At 33.3% G+C, this 19881-nt stretch overlaps 1 protein-coding gene across 1 annotated transcript in view; it reads right to left on the bottom strand.

Moving 5' to 3' along the window:
• Positions 1–8543, bottom strand: part of LOC127846237 (uncharacterized) — a 74221-nt gene extending 65678 nt beyond the window's left edge. Inside the window, exon 1 of the mRNA XM_052377407.1 lies at positions 8357–8543. Coding sequence (XP_052233367.1) covers positions 8357–8543 — 187 coding nt within the window. The remainder of the gene's footprint in view (positions 1–8356) is intronic.
• Between the last annotated feature and the right edge of the window lie 11338 nt (positions 8544–19881).

Below are 19881 nucleotides of genomic sequence, written 5' to 3'. Positions count from 1 at the left end.
TATATTTGGACGAGCACACAGTTTGACGTCATATTGGACGAGCCGTTTGGCGAGTCCAATATGACTTCAAACTGTGAGCGAGTCCAAATATATCAAGTATTGTACAGTTTAAACGTCTAATAGGATTTTTATTCTATATCCCTTTCTTCAGCTCTTTGTTTCATTTTAATTTTAATTTTGATTTTAATATGCTCTAAGGTAGCGCACCTCTAATGGGCACATATCCAAATATAATCTAATTAATTATTTTCTTAATCAGCCTAATTTCACTGAACTACATGCACATTTGTAAGAAGGCTTTCCATGCTTAAAAAAAATATATACCGATTTTTTCAAAACCACCTACACGCTCGGCTTTTGTCCAGTTTATTTTCACCCATGGGGTTTATAAAAGTTCAATAATTTATTCAAATTTCCAAATATGGGCATACAGTTGTCGTTTACAGATGAAGTTATAAGTTATTTAAGCCAAGTAAAAATTGAGTCGGTAAAAAACAAAGTGTCATAAAATTCAAAATAGTATCATTTAAGTTATATTTTAAACGTAGTTTTTATAGAAACACTATATACAGCAAAAATACCAAGAAATAGACAGATTTACCGTTTACTTTTTTGAAATATAAATAAAAAGGCAACATGCATCTTTTGTATTTTCAGCAGTAAATCACCCAATTTAGCCATAGCGTTGTTTTAATTTTAAAAATTGAAGGATGTGCATACAAATTTCAACATATTTAACAATAAACATAGCATATATGCTATATTAAATCTAATTACGTTAGAAAAGAAATATTACGCGTCGCAAAAAGTATGCGGTGTCGGCTGCGCGGGAGATCCCAAAAGATTTGCAGTCCATCGCCTTAACCACTCGGCCACGACAACTTCACATTTGTGCTAGCTTAAATTACATATCCATAAATAAACAGGTAAAAAGGCTCGTCGATCTTTGAAGAAATCGCGAAATCGTATTTTTTTCAGATGATATTTTGATCAAAGTCAATATTTATTGTGAAAATAATGTATTCTAAAGGAATTACGTAAACATATATCAAACTTCCAAGTTTGAACAAAATAAAATGCTTCTCTCGGAAATAACCGATCATTGAAGATCGGCAATGATCGTAAAATTAATCGCGGGAAATCATAAGGGGTGCGCTACCTTAATTGCATCTATGTTATTTTCAAGACAAGCGCCCGTGGGAATCGATTATAGAACATTCGGATACTTTTATACAGACTTTTTGGATCCAATACCGGAATATATTGGACGGTCACGTGGTACATATGAAGAATGCCGATTGGATGTGTTTATTGGATATAGAATAATGAATATTTGTGTATCTTAAAGAAGCCAATAATTAACCGTTTTAATTGTGAGGCATACAAGTCTAAATATATAAAACTTTCAAATATTGTTCTGAAAAAAAAATCGAAATATAAATCATAGCAAGTTAAAACATATACTGTGATACATTAGCAATAGTATTTTAGATTATTTTAATACAAAAAAAACACTTTGTCCTAAACAGTTCATAATATTTGTTGATTGTGACAAAATCTGACATCATAAGATGAAAATATCCCCTCTATGGACCCAGTTTATCTATACTTGGGGCTGCTATTTTATTATTTCAAATAGTGGAAATTAAAAATAATACTGGTATAGCAACGGCACGCGTGCATGACATTTCATTATTAAACATAATAAATTTAATGATATCTTCGTTTGAAGTTTAGTAATTTTCCTAAATAAAAGAACTTAACCAAAAATGAAGAATTAATTGAATTCCTTGTTAAATATTACATAGCATGCAAGCGTGCAGTTGCTATACCAGTTTTATTGTATGTGTAATACCTTTTTAGACATCAACATGTCTCTTTAAATTATTTAACTGTAAATGAAATGTTAATAAACTAATGCGCATCCGTTCTGCGGGATTGACGTTTCTTCACTTATATGTTTGCACATGGCATGTCTGGCACTTCGTGTTGATAAACACATCGATTAACAGAAACTACAAACAGCAACCATTTAACACCATAACATTAATTCAATTAGGAAAATTGGATATAAGTCTGGTATTTTCTTTTCAGTGTTCGTAAAGCTTTTGCATTAACGGGTTTATTATGTCGTATTGTGTAAATTGCAAACAACAGTATTAACACAAGCAATTTGTAAATAATATAGTTGTCCATAATATAGGGCTTAATACTATATTTATGAAATGGCAAAATAGTAATGCCTGTTTCACGATTTCGATATTTCTTGCGCAATTCAATAGGAGTAAAACACATAAACAATATCGCTCTTCTCGAAGCATTTGATGTATACAATCATGTATGTATTGATACATATTGCAGTAACAGGTATGCGACGAAGAGCAGATGAAACATAACTTTCATTTATCAATCAATATAAAAATTACATAAATAGTGTTGCCAGCTTGCTATGTAATATTAATCTCTTCGTTTTGAAATTCAATTGTATTATCATATATGAAATCTACTGAGACATCGTTAGTTTGACCAATCTGGCAGTTTTAAAACACACCCCATTATCTCATTAATTGCAATTAATAGGAAAAAACTCGCATCTTCTGGTCCCGTATATTATTTGTATTTAAAAAAAAAAGATAATATACATATACTGGTTGATATTGGACAGTTGGGCAATATAATGTTTGTATGAAGTATTCATTTAATATTTTCTTTACACATAAGTAGGGTTCGATTTTATGAAGAAACAGCAACACGGTTCTAATGATGTTCATTAAATGCAAAATATACCGTCATGTGCATTCGCACACATCATATTCAGCAATAAAAAAACACGAAATCTTTGTACGAACTTATTAATGTTTATGTTAGGAGCAAATACATATCTTGACTTTTTATATTGTTCGCCTTTTTGATTATTCATACAAATGTATGTAAATTGGAATCGGAACAATGCAGATGTTAATATTGTGAATATGTGTCGCAATATCATACGTATCCGTCTTCTTTATAAAACACTCGATATAATCCTTTGGCATTGCTTAACCACACCGACATACTGTCAAATGGCACATAAATTTGACAATTGCAATTAATAGCAGTGCATAAAAATAAGCCAACTGTCTGCATGGTAATGTGAATAACATTTAAGTCAAACTTATTTCTGAAAGAATATTGCACGTTTAAATCAGTCAAAAGTAATTATTGCTGTACAATCAATCCCTTTGAAAAGGCTCCATTAGATTTCGTCACATTTGCACACAAAGACAAATCGTTGATGACTTACAAACTAGAATTGACGTTCATAGTAACTGATATCATCATATCCTCAAATTCAGAGTTAAACACAGTAATACGGACCTCTTTCGAAATGCAGAAATGTAGTTATGGGGTCATTTTTAAATCGAAAACATCAGCGTACTGGCATACCCGTAGCGAGGGGGGCGGGGGTGCGTTGGGTGCGTTCACACCCAATTTGTTTGGACGAGTGAACACATTGTACTATAAGTTGCACCCAACTTTATTCGACGCAAAAACGGTTATTTATTTTTTTCAGGAACCCAGGGAGTCTTCGTATTTCAGCGTTAAAATAATGTTGAATTCGATATGCAACCGACAGGTCACCATATAATAAATTTCTCGAATAAGTTATTTTCAAGATAGCGCGTGATTTGTATTTACATGTTTTTAGCGTAGAATTGTTGAAATTAACAGAAGTTGTGACAGCAAAATTTTAGAAGATCTAACAAGCCGGTCCTCGCAAAATGGAATTGGAATCTTTGTTACAAAAATATATTTGTTTTCTGTATAATGCAAAATTATTAACCTGACACTCTAATCCGTATAAAACCGATACTTATTAATACATACTTGATACTAAATTATTGTTTTGTAACTTTTGTCATCGTTACTAATGTTAAAGCTATATCTGTAATAGATATCGTGGCAAAATGTTGAAGCCTCCTTATTGTGGGTTGAAATCCCAGTCCAATAACCTTTTTCGAAAATTATCTAAATGGCTGGAAAAACAATTTGACTAACTTGAATAAATACATAATCTTTTAAAAAATAAAATACATTTTAGATGATTATAAACGGAATGTTATATAAGCTTTCGAACATGACTGATATCAAAGGACACCTTTCGACTATTGCCGAAGACTAATGAGTCAGTGGCTAATAACTTTGCATTATACCACGATTTATAACAATAACACATTGTGCACAGCATTTTCGACTGCGTTTTTTTGGTTATATCCCCGTACAACCGTTTTCGGATGCCTGAAAGGGTTGTCCAGCAAAAATATCAGCTCTGCTCAAGTCATGATAATTTTTTTTGTTGAATGACAAGAAAATATATCATTGTTACAAAGCAATGTAGCCTTTTTTGTAGTTTACTAACACTTAATGGCATATGTTCTGCTCCACATACATAACTTTTCACAATGTTTTATTTATGTAAAACTTGACACTAGGAATGTCCTACTCTTAAACAGTTGCAATAATTAATTTAAAACGTTATAACATATGATCAGGTGGACGTTCACGTTCAATTTTCATTAACTGTGACGGATCTTGAGCATATAATGTGCAAATAAGTACATCTTTTTTTCTTCAACGTCCTGGTATACATTGTTAAGGTCTTTGAGGCCATAGAGCCAGTTGTTTGTGGTTATAGGGTCTAAATGAAGCCTTAAATTGATATTATGGGCATCTAACAGTTTATAGGTGTCTATCGCAACCGTTGTTTATTGTTGGTGTTTTCACTTCATATACACTTATATTTGTTAATGCATCATCAACATACTAAAACAATATCCCGGGAAGAGAAAAATAATGCATATCAAACGTACTTTCGTTTGACAACTGATCATGCATGTACGATGTGATACTAAATTTAGTTTTAGTGCAGATTCGTTCATACGACACAATTAAGTTTTACGGATCATTTCGGCTTACAGGACTCACCAGTCATGTAAAATATCGAATATAAAATATATGTTAATAAACAACTGGTAGCAAGATGAGTTGCATATAATTGGTCAGTAACCACATTTAACTAATTCTTTTGACCTGTTAATTATTTTCAGCCCAATTCAACAGTGAAAAATGCCCACAATATCCCTTTAAGTGTTATATGTTTCTGAAATTCGTTTAGAAAAAGATAACTACACAATGTAATTTAAAAAAAAGTTTTAAACAATTAAAGTAATCAGTTATACCATTTGATTTCGTTTTAGTATTGATGCACATTAGAGAAGAGCCAGTTTTGTTAATCAGTGTTTGTTGTACAGTACACTATTAGCACATTTAGAGCAATGCTAGGTCTCTGGTACTATCCATAGTTGCAGACAAACAAATGTTTTGAAAATAATTCAAATATTTAAATTTAATTTGCTCGACTTATGAATGGTAGAATGTTGGAATGGTAAAACACACCAATGTTATCAAGATTCCAAGATTCCAATAAATAATGAATTTTATACCGTTCTTATTGTTGATTTCACATTCTATAAATGTGTTGTTGCATATATAAACAAAGTGTGTGCGCGCATACAAGTGTCGGGTTAAACACCGTATAAAATGATGTATTTCCTTGACTGATCGAAACAGGTGGTTATTGAAAAACGTGGTGGAAATACGCGTATGTAATATCATATTCATGTCGATCAGTCACTGAGTATGGTCAATTAAATAAAAGTTCATATAAAAATGCTCTATAACTTCAGTCTCTAAATACAGTTAAAAAGTGACCAGATTGCAGGAGTTTACGTTTCATTTTAAAAACTTTCTAGGGGGAGGACCTCCAAAGCCCCCATTGCAGGAGGAACATCCCCTCCCGCACATACCCTCTTCGCCACTTCGTTGCTCAATAACAATCGTCGATGACAAAAATTCGCACCCCTTTAAAAAAAACCTGGCTACGGGCCTATACTGTTATAGTGCCGCACTAGGGGAAACCGGGCTAAATCCATGTGTGTGTAAAGTGTCGTCTCAGAGTAGCCTTTGAAGTCCGAACATTCTTATCTGATACGACACTTTTACACTCAATAATGTAAACATTGTTTAAACACTGAGTTTTCTTTCACGCACTTTGGCGAACTTAAAAAATATAATTTTCCAAACAAGGGTTTGGATAGTATTTTTTTTTTAAAACGCACTTCGTATATAGTCTCAAACTAATTTATTTAAAACATTACACAAACGATGGCAAAATACTTATGCGTGCCTTGTTTAAGTATCCGTTTGTGCATTTGAGATAAAGTTGCGAAATACTTTAATGTACGTCTTGAAAATGTGTCGGCCATGACTAGTTTTCATGATCAAGTGTGTATTTCCAAACAAATAAAATTAGCCTTGCTCTTGAACAACCGGGTTTCATGGAGTTTAATATCAGCTCGTTATGTCGTTCCTGATTAGCCTGTGGGGACGGCACGGTATTAAGCGCGTTTTGTTTTTAGATTTTAGGGGGAGGCTAATATATAGGTGGGGGAAGGGGCCCCCCAAAAGGCAGTGGTATATAAGTGGTTGCACAAGAGAGATCAAAATCGTTGAACAATTTTATCCGAACGCATGTTGGTCGGCCTTAAAACGTGTCCGCAACCTCCTGTTCAAATGAATGAAAGGCTTTGAATATGACATTCCACATATGTTTACAATAAGTGTGCAATAGTGAGTTGCACTCGTGATTCAAATGGCTAACTATAAGTTTGCGGTAATTCTTGAAGTCAAAGTTAAAACACAACAACATCATTTTACATCTGTTCCAAAAAAAAACGACCTTAATACCGGCAGAAGGACGGTGTATTCCGAAGTATACATATTGTTTTCTCATATTTGATGAATAAAATATATTTCCACCGATTACATTACCATCAGAGCGGAAATCAAAAGAAATGTACCTGACAGTCGTAAGCCGTCGCGTCCCCCGTGTGAAACATCGTAAACCTAGCGCGGGATCCCTCGAAACTAAAGTTTCATATGCCAGTTTTACTGCCCATCGTGATACCTGCGATTTCCATTTTAATCCATCATCACCCTTAAATACGGTTTCATCATTTCAAGCGTTATTTATTCAACCGTACCTACTTATTCAATGACTTACTGGTTTAGATGTTATAGATGCACCGAAAATATTAGAGTAGATAATCAATATGGGAGCGGTGCTATTCGTTCATTTAAACACTCAAAATAAACTTGTAATATCCGAAATTCAACTGTGGTTAACTGTTTTTAATTTAACACTTTGATGAACACAGATAGCGCCCATACATTCGATATAGTAGAAATACCAACATGTTCAAGCAAACAGTCGAGTTTGTTCACTACATAATAAGGGACCTATTCAAACGTTAGTATTGTCCCTGACAAAATAGATTGAAGGCATAATTTATAGTTAAAATGAGTTTGTTTATTGCTAATTTTAACGAACTTATCAAAGTCGACTGACAACAAAAGTATATAGACATATACTATTATAACGATAACCATTTTCTGCACATGTACATGTCAACAATATTTCAATAATTGTATTGTAGTTGATTAGCTGAAAATCAAATTAATTTCAGTTAGACTATATACCATAGTGCGATATGTTGGTAACATATATATATTTTGAAAGCTAATATTACATTTGTTTTTATTTCGAAGTATATTTTAAATACACGTGGCACAATGCTTTCAACATTCCATTAAGAGCGAAGCTGTAAGACGCGTTTCCAATGTCCCACATAAAAGATATATAAGAAGCAAAATAAGACATTGTACTCTAGGTCTTAAATACTTAAATGTTTTACAGAGAAGAAAGCATCTATTTACTGTTAAGTGTGCCCGATTTTCAAAAGGTCAAACAATATCAAACGTCATGACCTTTAACATATACATACTAATAGCAAATTCCTTCAAAGTCTTTTAAATTTTTTAACTTACAACTCCTGTTTTGTCAGTGCCCGTTTTGAAGTGTGTCGGACTATTATCCGCTTGTTTAAATGGCTCTTGTTATCACAATTATTTCATGTAATGTTGTATTATTGATCCGGTCACAGCAAAATACAGGATATCTAGCGTATTTATAGAGAATTCTAGTATAAGGTTGTTAGTGAATAAGTATTAGAACGCAAGAAGAGGTCATAGTCACCATCATTTCCATAACTTTCTACATGAATGCAGATAAACTCCGGAAAACAAGATGATTATCATGTAACCAACACACATGATACGACATTGCTATAAAATCAAAATGATGAATAACCTTACAATAACTTTAATTATCTCTGTGTGAGAATACATATAAGGCTCGGACATTATTGTTCCACTCGGGTCGGTTTGCTGACTCGTGCTGAGTCCCATGTGTTACAACCAGCTGCGCCAATTTCTAGTTCTAGGTGTAAAAGTATTTTTGGTTTTGCCTCTTTCCTTTCGTCCTTCTGGTGTCCACTCGAGGGCCACAGAACAGTCGTTGGTTGGGTGTTTTCCATCAGATTCATGTCTTTTTTCTCCCTGCTTCGCTGAATTTCGCTGCTTTCACAAGGTCGTGTTTGAGACATGCTTTTGCCAATGCTTGTTGAAGATCCTCCTCAAACACTTGTTCTGGAATGTATCTAGTATTTATTAAACAGAGCGAAAGACGTAATTAAAGCTTATGTCATGTGGTGTAATTCCTTCAACGCTGATTTTCGCTAGGATTACGGAATAACAATCATAGCAGACGTTATAAAATGAATGTCTTCTCAGAAACCCTTTGATAATGATCCTTTAATGTTTATGGGTATATGTACTTACGGGTTCTTGGTCATTGATTGCTTTTGGAACATTGTCTCTCATAAACAGCAGTGATGTCAATACGATTCAAAGGTAACGTAATAAACCTGCACATAAGAAAATAAGTTTCCACTATAGAGGACCAAAACAAATTTAGTACATCTAAATTATTGCGAATTAATTTCATTTTGAAGATTGCCTCTCATAACCATCAGCAATGTCAATACGGTTGAAAGGCAACTGTAATAAACCTGCGCACAATTCATAACAGGTTTCGCACATTATTCCTGTACCGTTTCCAATCATGTTTAGGTATATACATATTCATTGTGTTCATTGTCTGCCTTAACATAATAGCGTAACACATAAAATATTGTATCCATTGACATAATTTGTTACGAACGCAGGCAATATATCATTCCCACAATAACCTGGGTTTCTAATGTAAACGGAATAATTGTATAACCTATTATGATTATCAGATGCTGCGAAGCTAATTCTGCTTTAATACATAAAAAAACTCCTTCTCGCACGATACTTCTATAGTCAATCTTAAAGCAGATCGGGAATACACATCGAAAATATATATATATTACTTACGTTAAAAATACAAGTTAAATTAACAGTTACTTTTTTAGCTCGACTTTTCGAAGAAAATGAAAGCTATACTACTCGTCCCGGCGTCGGCGTCGGCGTTGCCGTCGGCGTTGGTGAAAGTTTTTTATAAAGTCAAATAACTTTAACACTATCAAAGATAATTAACTCAAACTTTGAATACTTCTTTAGGGCAATAAGATAATCGTGTAAAATATGTCAAGTTGCATAACTCTGTCAGCATTATTTTTAGAGTTATGCCCCTTTTGATACTTAGACAATTGAAAATTTGGTTAAGTTTTGTGTTGAGGTCCACTTTATTCCTAAAGTATCAATGCTATTGCTTTCATACTTGCAACACTTTCTAACTATCATGAGGGGACTGTGCAAGCAAAGTTATGTTACTCTGACTGGCATTTAAACAGAAGAAAAAAAGTGAAAATTGTGTGTTTTATTCTATTTTACTCCAAAAGTATCATAGCTATTGCTTTTAGAATTGGAACACTCGCTAACTATCATGAGGGGACTGTACAAGACAATTTGCATAAATCTGGTTGGCATTTTTACGGAATTATGGCATTTTTTACTTAGTCACTTTGAATATTTTGTTAAATTGTGTGTTTAAATGCACTTTGCTTCTAAAGCATCATGGGTATTGCTTTCAAACTTCAAATACTTTCTTACAATCATAAGGGTACTGTACCTGGCAAGTTGACCTTTGAATGAGCTTGAAGCTCAAGGTCAAATAAATACATTTTGCTTAAATTGCCATAACTTCTTTATTAAGGATCAGATTTGATTCATACTTTGACAGAACAACGCTTACCTGACATAACACAATGGACTTCACCCAAACCATCCCCGAGGCCTCACCCCAGAATCCCCCCCTCATTTTTTTTCCTTTTTTATGCCCCCGGTATCAGATGAACTGTCCGTCAGTCTGTGCGTCCGTCCGAAAGCTTTAACATTGGCCATAACTTTATTAATATTGATATTTGGCATGGATGTGTATCTCATGAAGCTGCACATTTTGAGTGGTGAAACGTCAAAAGTCGTCCTTGAATTGCAAAGGTCAAATATATGGCGTCTGTCCGTCCGTCCGAAAACTTTATCACTGGTCATAACTTTTGTAATATTGAAGATAGCAACTTGATATTTGTCATGCATGTGTATCTCATGGAGCTGCACATTTTAAGTGGTGAAAGGTCAAAGTCATCCTTCAAGTTCAAAGGTCAAGGTCAAAAGTAAAATTTGACAATAGTCGAAGATAGCAACTCGATATTTGGCAATGCATGCGTATCTCATGGAGCTGCACATTTTGAGTGGTAAAAGGTCAAGGTCATCCTTCAAGGTCAAAGGGCAAAGGTCAAATTTAGCAATATTGAAGATAGCAACTCAATATTTGGCGTGCATACGTATCTCATGGAAGCTGCACATTTTGAGTGGTGAAAGGTCAAGGTCAACCTTCAAGGTCAAAGTCAAAGTTTGCAATATTGAAGATAGCAACTCGATATTTGGCATGCATGTGTATCTCATATAGCTGCACATGTTGAGTGGTGAAAGGTCAAGGTCATCCTTGAAGGCCAAATGTCAAGGTCAAGGTCAAATTTTGCGATATTAAATATAGCAACTCGATATTTGGCATGCAAGCGTATCTCATGGAGCTGCATATTTTGAGTGGTGAAAGGTCAATGTCATCATTCAAAGTCAAATCTCAAATTTTGCAATATTGAAGATAGCAACTCGATATTTAGGCATGCATGCGTATCTCATGGAGCTTTACATTTTGAGTGGTGAAATGTTCAAGGTCAAGATCATCCTTCAAGGTCAAATGTCAAATATATGGCTTCAAAGCGGCGCAGTAGGGGGCATTGTGTTTCACCGAACACAGCTCTTACAACGCTTACCTGACATACCTCAATGGACTCCACCCAAACCCTCCTTCAGGCCCCACTCCACAAGAACCCCCCCCCGGATTTGTTTTCCTTTTTATCTTCAAATTTTTAAATATCATCTAATAAATGACCACACACCCACATTATTCCCCCTCTCCACCCCCACACACAAAAATATTTTTAAACATGGTAAAAAAACACAAATATTTATTTTTATTATTTAATTTTTTAAAGACCGTCCAACCATCACACCCAAGCTATTGCTATCAAACTTGAAAGATAATCTTATTAGTTTGTTTAAGTCTTTACAAATGTTCAAGAGATTGTGGAAAATATAAAGCATTCAGAATCGTCTATAATGTACCACTTCTTTAAAACATACGCGATCAATATGTTTCAATTATGATCCTCTTCCAGTTAGAATATGACTATATTACCTTGAACTTATTGAATATGAACAATTTCCTTATTATAATGTCAAGCACTCGAAAAGTCGAGCGCTCTGTATCTGACAGCTCTTGTTAAAAATAAGTACTGAGTTCTCTATTCCAAGCCATATACTGACCATATCTACAAATGTGCAATGTTTCAACAATAGAAATGACTTTGTAATCTGTAAAAACACATTTATATATATTGAGTATTGCTCATTATTTGTCGAATGCAAACATTGTTTGAAATGCATTTGGACATCATCAATGGCACGGTAACACAAAAAACACAGGTTTCAACAAAGGTTGGATCATACATAACGTTTATTCAATCAATCACAAGCAACCTTATTCGACGCAAATTATTGTCTTGTATTTCTGCATTAGACGAACTTGAACCCTTTTTGTCTTCAAAACCAAAGACGCACCGGGGCGTCTCTTCTCCCATAAATTTAATTAGAAATTGTGTTGTAATCCTGTAAAAAACGTGAAGTCGATTCTCATACGTTTAATTGGATCGCATTGATTAAGTATTTTGGTAAACATTAAACATGCAGATTCCAGTATTGCAAGAACAATTCAGTTTACATTAATATTTGTGCCTGCATGCTAGTTATCTTTCGCAAATGAAAGGCAGCCACATGATAGAAAAAAATATAATTATAATTTATGAATACTTATATAAAAACATAAGCAATTACATACTTTCATGATGAAGAACATTGCAGTCTGCATGTAAACATTCGGATCTGTGCAAGCAGTAGTATTACCTTATCACGTATGTAATGGCTAAATATAAATAGCATCAAGTCGGTAGAGAAAATCTGAGGATTTTACAGACATGCTTAATGGTGTAGACGTAATGTTTTGTAAGAAAAGTGGTGTTATTTCTGCTAATATTTATCGCAGCTCAATCTGTTTGTGAACATTTTCTTGTTTATGTTTACAATCTTTCTAAGTTTTCATATATAATGCAGCTGTCCAGAAAAGAATAGTTATACTCTATTTTTTCCAAAAGTTAAAACAATGTTCATGCGTTGATAACAGTTTTTAAGTTATGTGGTATATTATGTTAAAATGCATGATATGATATTGACGGAACAATTTGATTTTGATTCAAATATTGATTTTGTAAAACTGTTTCTTTTCCACAACGATAAATTAGAAAAACGATTGAAAAAGACGGTCATATGAAAATCATATATTAAAAAAGCACAGACGCAATTGCTGAGTTCCATGAGAAAGAACATAACTATTTGTTTATAAACTCCCAGATAACGGAACGATCCAATCAGTACTCATTTCGTATAGCCATCCACTTGGGTCACATATGCTACGGCTTAATTTTAACAGCATCGCGTTCTCAATGAAATTCTGGAGATTTAAAATACATGTTTACAAGTGTAGGCGTCATGTTGTCCCTGAAATAGGATATGCCGTTTAATAGTTTTGGAAACCCAATCTGTGTTCGTATTGTTTTTGTGTGTTTTACTAGTATTTTAAGATTTTCACCAATAAGAATTCGCAATAATTATACAATTTTGCAACAAAAATAATTGTCGGATATAATCTATTGAACAATTGAAGACAATTTTGATTATTTTTCTTTAAATTGATTTGGTATATATGACAAACGCACAATCTGATACAACAAAAGCTAAACTGCGTTGCATCCAATATTTATACGTTGGCACTGTTTATTTTTGTATTAACAAAATTAAGGAAACAAATCGAGGAGATCAATAGATGATAATACGAAAATATTGTTGATGTTACTGCAATATACAACCAAAAAAAACCGTTTATATATATATATATATATAATCATCTGTGTTTCGTAAATTACTTAATCCCGAATTGAGCAAACTTCCAATGAATTAGAAATAGTATGTGAAAGAAGTATTCCATCTAAATGAAGGCTTGCCGAAACAAATATTATTGATGTCTTTGTCATGTAAGTTATGTTTTTAATTTCATGAAAGTCCACGCTAAGACAATTGCAAGAATAATCGGAAGAGTTGCGATATGAACACATTTCCTTACGGAACCCAACAAATAACTAGGTACAAAAAACTGTTTACTGTTATATGAACTTGTTCCATATGACTATTCGCTTATTGGAAGAAGATGTCAATAAATAATGAAAATTTAAATGACAACACATAGCCCAATAGATGTCTACAATTATACATCAATCACACATACAAAGACGCGGCTTATGCAATTAACAACCATTTAATGAATTCTTCGTTTTCAATTAAATGTTGTCAACGTTCTTCTTTAAAATATCAAACGGTAAAGATGCGGATCCGTTCAGTGGGAATAAAGTTTCTTAACTCATACATCAACACTTGGCATGTCTGTTTTTAGTGGAGGTAAACATATCGTTTAATAGAAACTTTATACAACAACCATCTAAAACACTATATGTACACTTAGTTACATCGGGCATAAGTCAGTTTTTCTGGTGTTTTTTGAGTGTTCTTAATGATTTTGCATTTATGTGTTTATTGTATATTGAGGTGAACACAAATATGTTTGTATAAACACACATATTACAATGTAAACCCTCGTTATGTGTAAATAAACCAGGAGGACTACATACTATATGTATCTAATTACAACATAATAATCACTGTTTACTAGATTTCGATATTTCTTGCGCAAACAAGCGTATAACAAATTCACTTTACTGGTTATCGCTAAGCATTTAATAAAAACACGTTTGTATGAATTCACATTGAAGCAGAAGGTACTCGATGTGGATTACCGGCAACATAACATTATTATCAATGAACATGCTATCAAACGCTGTAGCCAATGTACCATGTAATATTTATCTCTTGGTTGTGAACTTCAAGAGTGTTATCAATTATAACATTCAGAGAGATATAATTATCTGTAACACTATCCAAGATTTGAAACACACCCCATTATCTCATTATTTGGAATTGAGATAATGTGTATTGGATAATGGTAGTGGGTATTTACAGGGCGATATTGAACAGTTTATTCTTAGGTCGATCGCTTAATATAATTTATTTGATTTGTGGTATAGACGACTGCTGAACAAACTAGCAGAAACAGCGCATACTATTCATAGGATATGTACGTTAAATGTTCCGATTTGACGAGTATCCAAACTGTTATTTATGTTTCTTTCCGGTATACACGTTACACACACCGAGTTCAGGTATGACATGAATGATTAGAACAATCAAAACCGATCGATTGTTTGGTACTGAAACATTAATATATATCGCTTAAATCAAAGGATGCATTTGATGCAACTGTCATTTTTTATTAAAATATTTCAAACCGTTGGCAATGTAATCTCCAAAAAATATACATGCACAAGTGTATAAAACAATATTACTTCTACGAATAAACTCTATCTGCAATGCTGATATGATTTGGCATTGTAGATGTGACTAAAATGGACTTCTTGACATCTTTCAAATATCATTACAATTTATTGAAAATCCTACCATGGGTATCATTATTACAATATGTGATCAAGTTAGCAATAGAGATATGCTAAATTGTAACATGCCGTGTTCTTTATTCGCTTTTTATGCATATAAAGCAGACAACAAATCAAACCGCTGTAGGTGCTGAAGGCCATGTGTATATACTACAGTGTACAACGACGGTGAAGGACTACACGACACTGGTGGTGGGAACGATAATCTTTTGTTTAACTCTACAGATCTGGTAGAGGTTCGTTTACATAGGCGGTGAAGATATACAAAATAACAACAACAACAACAACAACAAAAACAAAATGGCCGTAAAAACCACTGTTATTGTTGGAGTAAAATAAATCACTTGCAATAGCCTAACATAGCTTTTTATTACATAATTAACAGATCAGGAAAACACTCATACTTCCTTTGTAATGTGTATATAAAAGAACATCTACTTATCCTGATAAAGAACGGTGTACAGATTGTGTTATTTGTCTCAAGTAGACACGGTGCCTATACCACGTGACTTTTTCGGATCTGTGTTGGGAGAACAAAGCGCAACCCAGTTAACATTTTTAAGGATCTTTTTTAAAATAAATATATCACCATTTTCAATGGGATAAAGTGGAGATCCCGCTCATTCGTAAGAGTTTTGTATAGGTATCATGATCTTTTCAAACAAATAAGTATTTTTTCAGTAAAGTGCAACCGCTGCGTTTCTACGGTTAGAAAAATGTCGGCTAGTGTTGGGACAGTATAATATAAACGCGTGGTTGCACTTTACTATAAAAAATACTTATTTGTTTAAATGATCATGATACCTATAGAAAACGTTCACGAATGAGCGGGCTCTCCACTTTATCCCATTAAAAATGGTGAAATATTTAAAAAGAAATCATTACAAATGTTAACTGGGTCGCGCTTTATTCTCCTAACACAGATCTTATAAAGTCACGTGGTATAGGCACCGTGCAGATCTTTTCGCGCTCGATTTGCGCGCTGGATCTGCGCAGTGAAATACCATGTCCGGTTACTTAAAATAAAATAACAATATTTTAAAATATCTTTATAAATACCAAATATAAGGTCTTCAAAAAATGTCTCAGAAGACAATTCTCCTTACTGTCTCCGTATCTTTTCGACCTAGACCGTCAAGTGAGGAACTTATTCTCGCATGAATATGTAAACAATAAAATCTGTCGTAGCCAATGCTTAGCAATTTTGCTTCAATAATATTTTGTTTGCACTTTTTATGACACTGTTATATTATATATTGATGTTCTGTATTTACAAGGCGAGTTATTGAGATCTGCGAAGAGCTATTTTTATTGCGCACGAATTGAGTGGTAATTCGGAGTTTTGGGAATTTGGTTTTTGGCAGCCAGCCAATTCGGATAGGCTCAGAAATAGGTATCATTACTATGGCCTTGGTTCTTCGCCCCAGGCCAAAAACGGTGTTTTCATAATGCGGATTTATATAGAACGATTTTTTAATATGACCGTGTTGTAAATTGTTTTCATAACGCAAAATCCCAACACTGAAAGACGACCTTTTTGTTCCTTTTTATTGTATATTGTATATTGATGTTTTATACGATGACAGTGCTACCAGCTAACGTTAGCAGTCTTACACAATAATACGGATAGAACACTCCCAATTATAGTCCTACTGTTAATTGCTTTGGTTACAGCATACATGTGCCTAGTTTAGACACATGAAGTCGAAGTTAAATTTTGCATCACTTGTGTCACTAGTGAAGGTTTTGTCGCAGAAAGGTGAAATTAAAATTATTGCTCATGTTTTATTCAACCCCATTTGGTTCTTATGCGACTCTTTCCTTGCCTTGCAAGTAATGCGTGTTCAGCAGATAAAGGTGTGAAGTACATAACACAATGCGACTCCTTGAACTTTATTGAATATATCATAATTTTCTGTTATTTGACATTAATGCTGTTGTGTTTATTGTTTATTGTTTAATAGTTCCAACACTTATGTTAAATGAAAGGGTTAAGGTTAAATTTTGACCGATAAGAATAGAACTTTGAGAATACGTTCGAGAATATTTTGATATGCAAGTGAACATTTAGAAGGCTTTGATGAAACAAACCAGTTTTGCAATGCAGATGTTTAACCTATAATACAAAGTTCACCGAGTGTTCTCACGCAAGTATCATTGAAGTAAAGATTTATATTGTTGGACGAAGTTCTGTTTGAAACTTGGTTTCGATCAAAAGCAGTGTTCAAACGTTTTTAAAATGTATTAAATCCATTTTGTTATAAAGTAATTCTATAATTAAAATGCCTCATAAGAATTTATCTCAAAAGCAATATCAACAATAAGACACATTATTGCAATGTGTGATCAACCAATTTATTATGCTGAATATCCCCTTGCAGACTTTATATCTAATTCAAAGGGGGTAAGAGTCAGGATGTCAATGTCCATGTCGAGACAGTTATGTTTCGCCTTTGTATACCCTTTATTACTTTTGTTTAATTTTAAATGAAGCTCTCTTTCCAGCCATATCAGTAAAATGGTGATGAACGTGTATTTCGTAGTACAAATCGGATTATACCTAGTCTTTACTGGAAGATATTAATACGAAATAACGATAGCAACTTTCCGGCTGATATGGCTGAAAAGTGAGCGATATTTAAATTATTGATACAAGTAATAAAGGGTATAAAACGGCGAAAAATACCAGCCTCGGCATGGACGTCGTCATATTGACTATCCCGTGAGTACCCCCTCTGTAATTGAGCAGATCTACAATACTGTGTTTTGAAACATTGCGATAAGGACTAATTGTTCATTTCCATTTATTGAGTATGAATCTTTTAAGCAGAGCAGAATGTTACATTTGTTTAATGTGTATGTTTACAATAAATTTAATATCGATATATTTTTCTGAAATAACATTTGAACATCACGAGCTTGATTACCCATTTTATGATAAATTATTGGCAAAAATTATAAATGTTTATTCCTAGAAGATAATGGATTTCCATTAAGATGGGATTAAGACAACTCTCTTCAAAGTCACGTATTTGCTCTTTTGTCGGAATGTGTGTATAGTATTGATGAAAAGTAGTTTATAATGACAGTAATTAAATTGTTTTTAGCTCATGATTTTTTTGGTTTAAAATGTATATTTAATAATTGCAGAACGTAACATTTACACAACACTTTCGTCTTATATAAATAGTAGTGTAATGTATTTAGCAATTGAATTGTGCGTGTAAAACCCTAAACTTGGACAACAGTGTCCTCGAATCCAAGACGTTCAGAGTTCAAGCTTTTTACTAATTAAAATACAAAAATACATTCGTATTTCGAAAGGTTGACGCGCGAGCCAGGTTTGCATGATGTATATTGTAATTTTGAAATAGACCGCGTGTGTCGGTCCTCAATGGTTATCGACCTTGTTCATGCATTGTAAAGCTTGTGGATCTTAAAAGATGACACACCTTAAAGTACGCAATAGTTTCTAAAATAACAAATAAGACGGCTATTTGCACGTTTAAATTTAATAACGTAAATCATAACATGGCACAATATACCAAAATATAATGTACCTGACACAGACCGTAAATATACACGTCCTAAGAACTACTATATTTTCAAATGTAAAATCAAATGTAACGGTTTGTTTGTAACACTTCTAAACTTGCGAAAAAGGTAACCTTAACAATAAATACGATGCGATGATTATTATTGCCCACGTTTATACAAATCAATTTGGTTTAAAAACCGTATGTTCCTGCGTTTTACGGGATCTTTTCGGGTTTACTGCATGTTCAGCAGAGCCAGGTGTGAAGTGTCGAAACAAAATGTGGCTCATAAACCAAATTGATCTTATCGCTAAAATATGTCGGTGGCTTTTATTTGACGATATTCATTTGTTTGGATCTTCTTTATTTTAATAGTTCACACGTTAATGTTTATCAACATGTCTGTGTAATTTGTATACCTTTAAAAAGATTACTTTGGTATTAAAATGGCTGAAAAAGTTTTTTGTGATTTTCATATGTGTGTGCAAGTATATATGACGTTGATAGGAAACATCTTCGTAAATGTTTTGCGTATCATAAAAAGTGTAAGTGCTCGATTTGGAGTTTTAGTCAAGTCATCGTTGAATGTGTAAACAGGTACTGATTGTGACCAAGCTGATATCAAATAAAGTTAATTATATCAGTAAAGTAATTATGTCATGAATAAATGCTGAAATTGAACACTTTATATAGACTAAGTATAGAAAGAGTCAAGAAAAGTTTCTAATGCATTTCTTAAGGTTTGGAATATTTGGTCGACTTATCGACGAAGTATGTTGAAAATATCCTATTGTTTTCTTATAACAAATATTCTTTACGTCACAAATGGATTTTAAATGATCTGCAGTCGCATGTTTTCATTCGATAACATTTTTTTTGCTAATTTATAATGGATTGTTTTTTAAATTTGATAACGGCGCTTTGTACATTTTCAAACAAATATAAAACATGTTTTGTTTCGTGGATCAGAATGATGTACATTTGCCATGTTCATGTTTGCGTATATTTACATACAGTTCTTGTTTGAAATTGTTTGTTATATATATGTGTGTTTTGTAATATACATATTACATGTATTTCAAAGCATCCCGTTACACATGGTTTCCATGTTTAACATTTGGAACAATTTTCCATCACTGGAAATAATGGATTCGCATAAAGATTGTTTAACTCTTTAAGAAGGC

This window comes from Dreissena polymorpha, chromosome 9 (assembly GCF_020536995.1).
Source record: "Dreissena polymorpha isolate Duluth1 chromosome 9, UMN_Dpol_1.0, whole genome shotgun sequence".
NCBI classification, from domain to species: Eukaryota; Metazoa; Mollusca; class Bivalvia; order Myida; family Dreissenidae; genus Dreissena; species Dreissena polymorpha.
The sequence above is the reverse complement of the archived record's forward strand: the minus strand, read 5'-3'. Positions and strand labels throughout refer to the sequence as shown.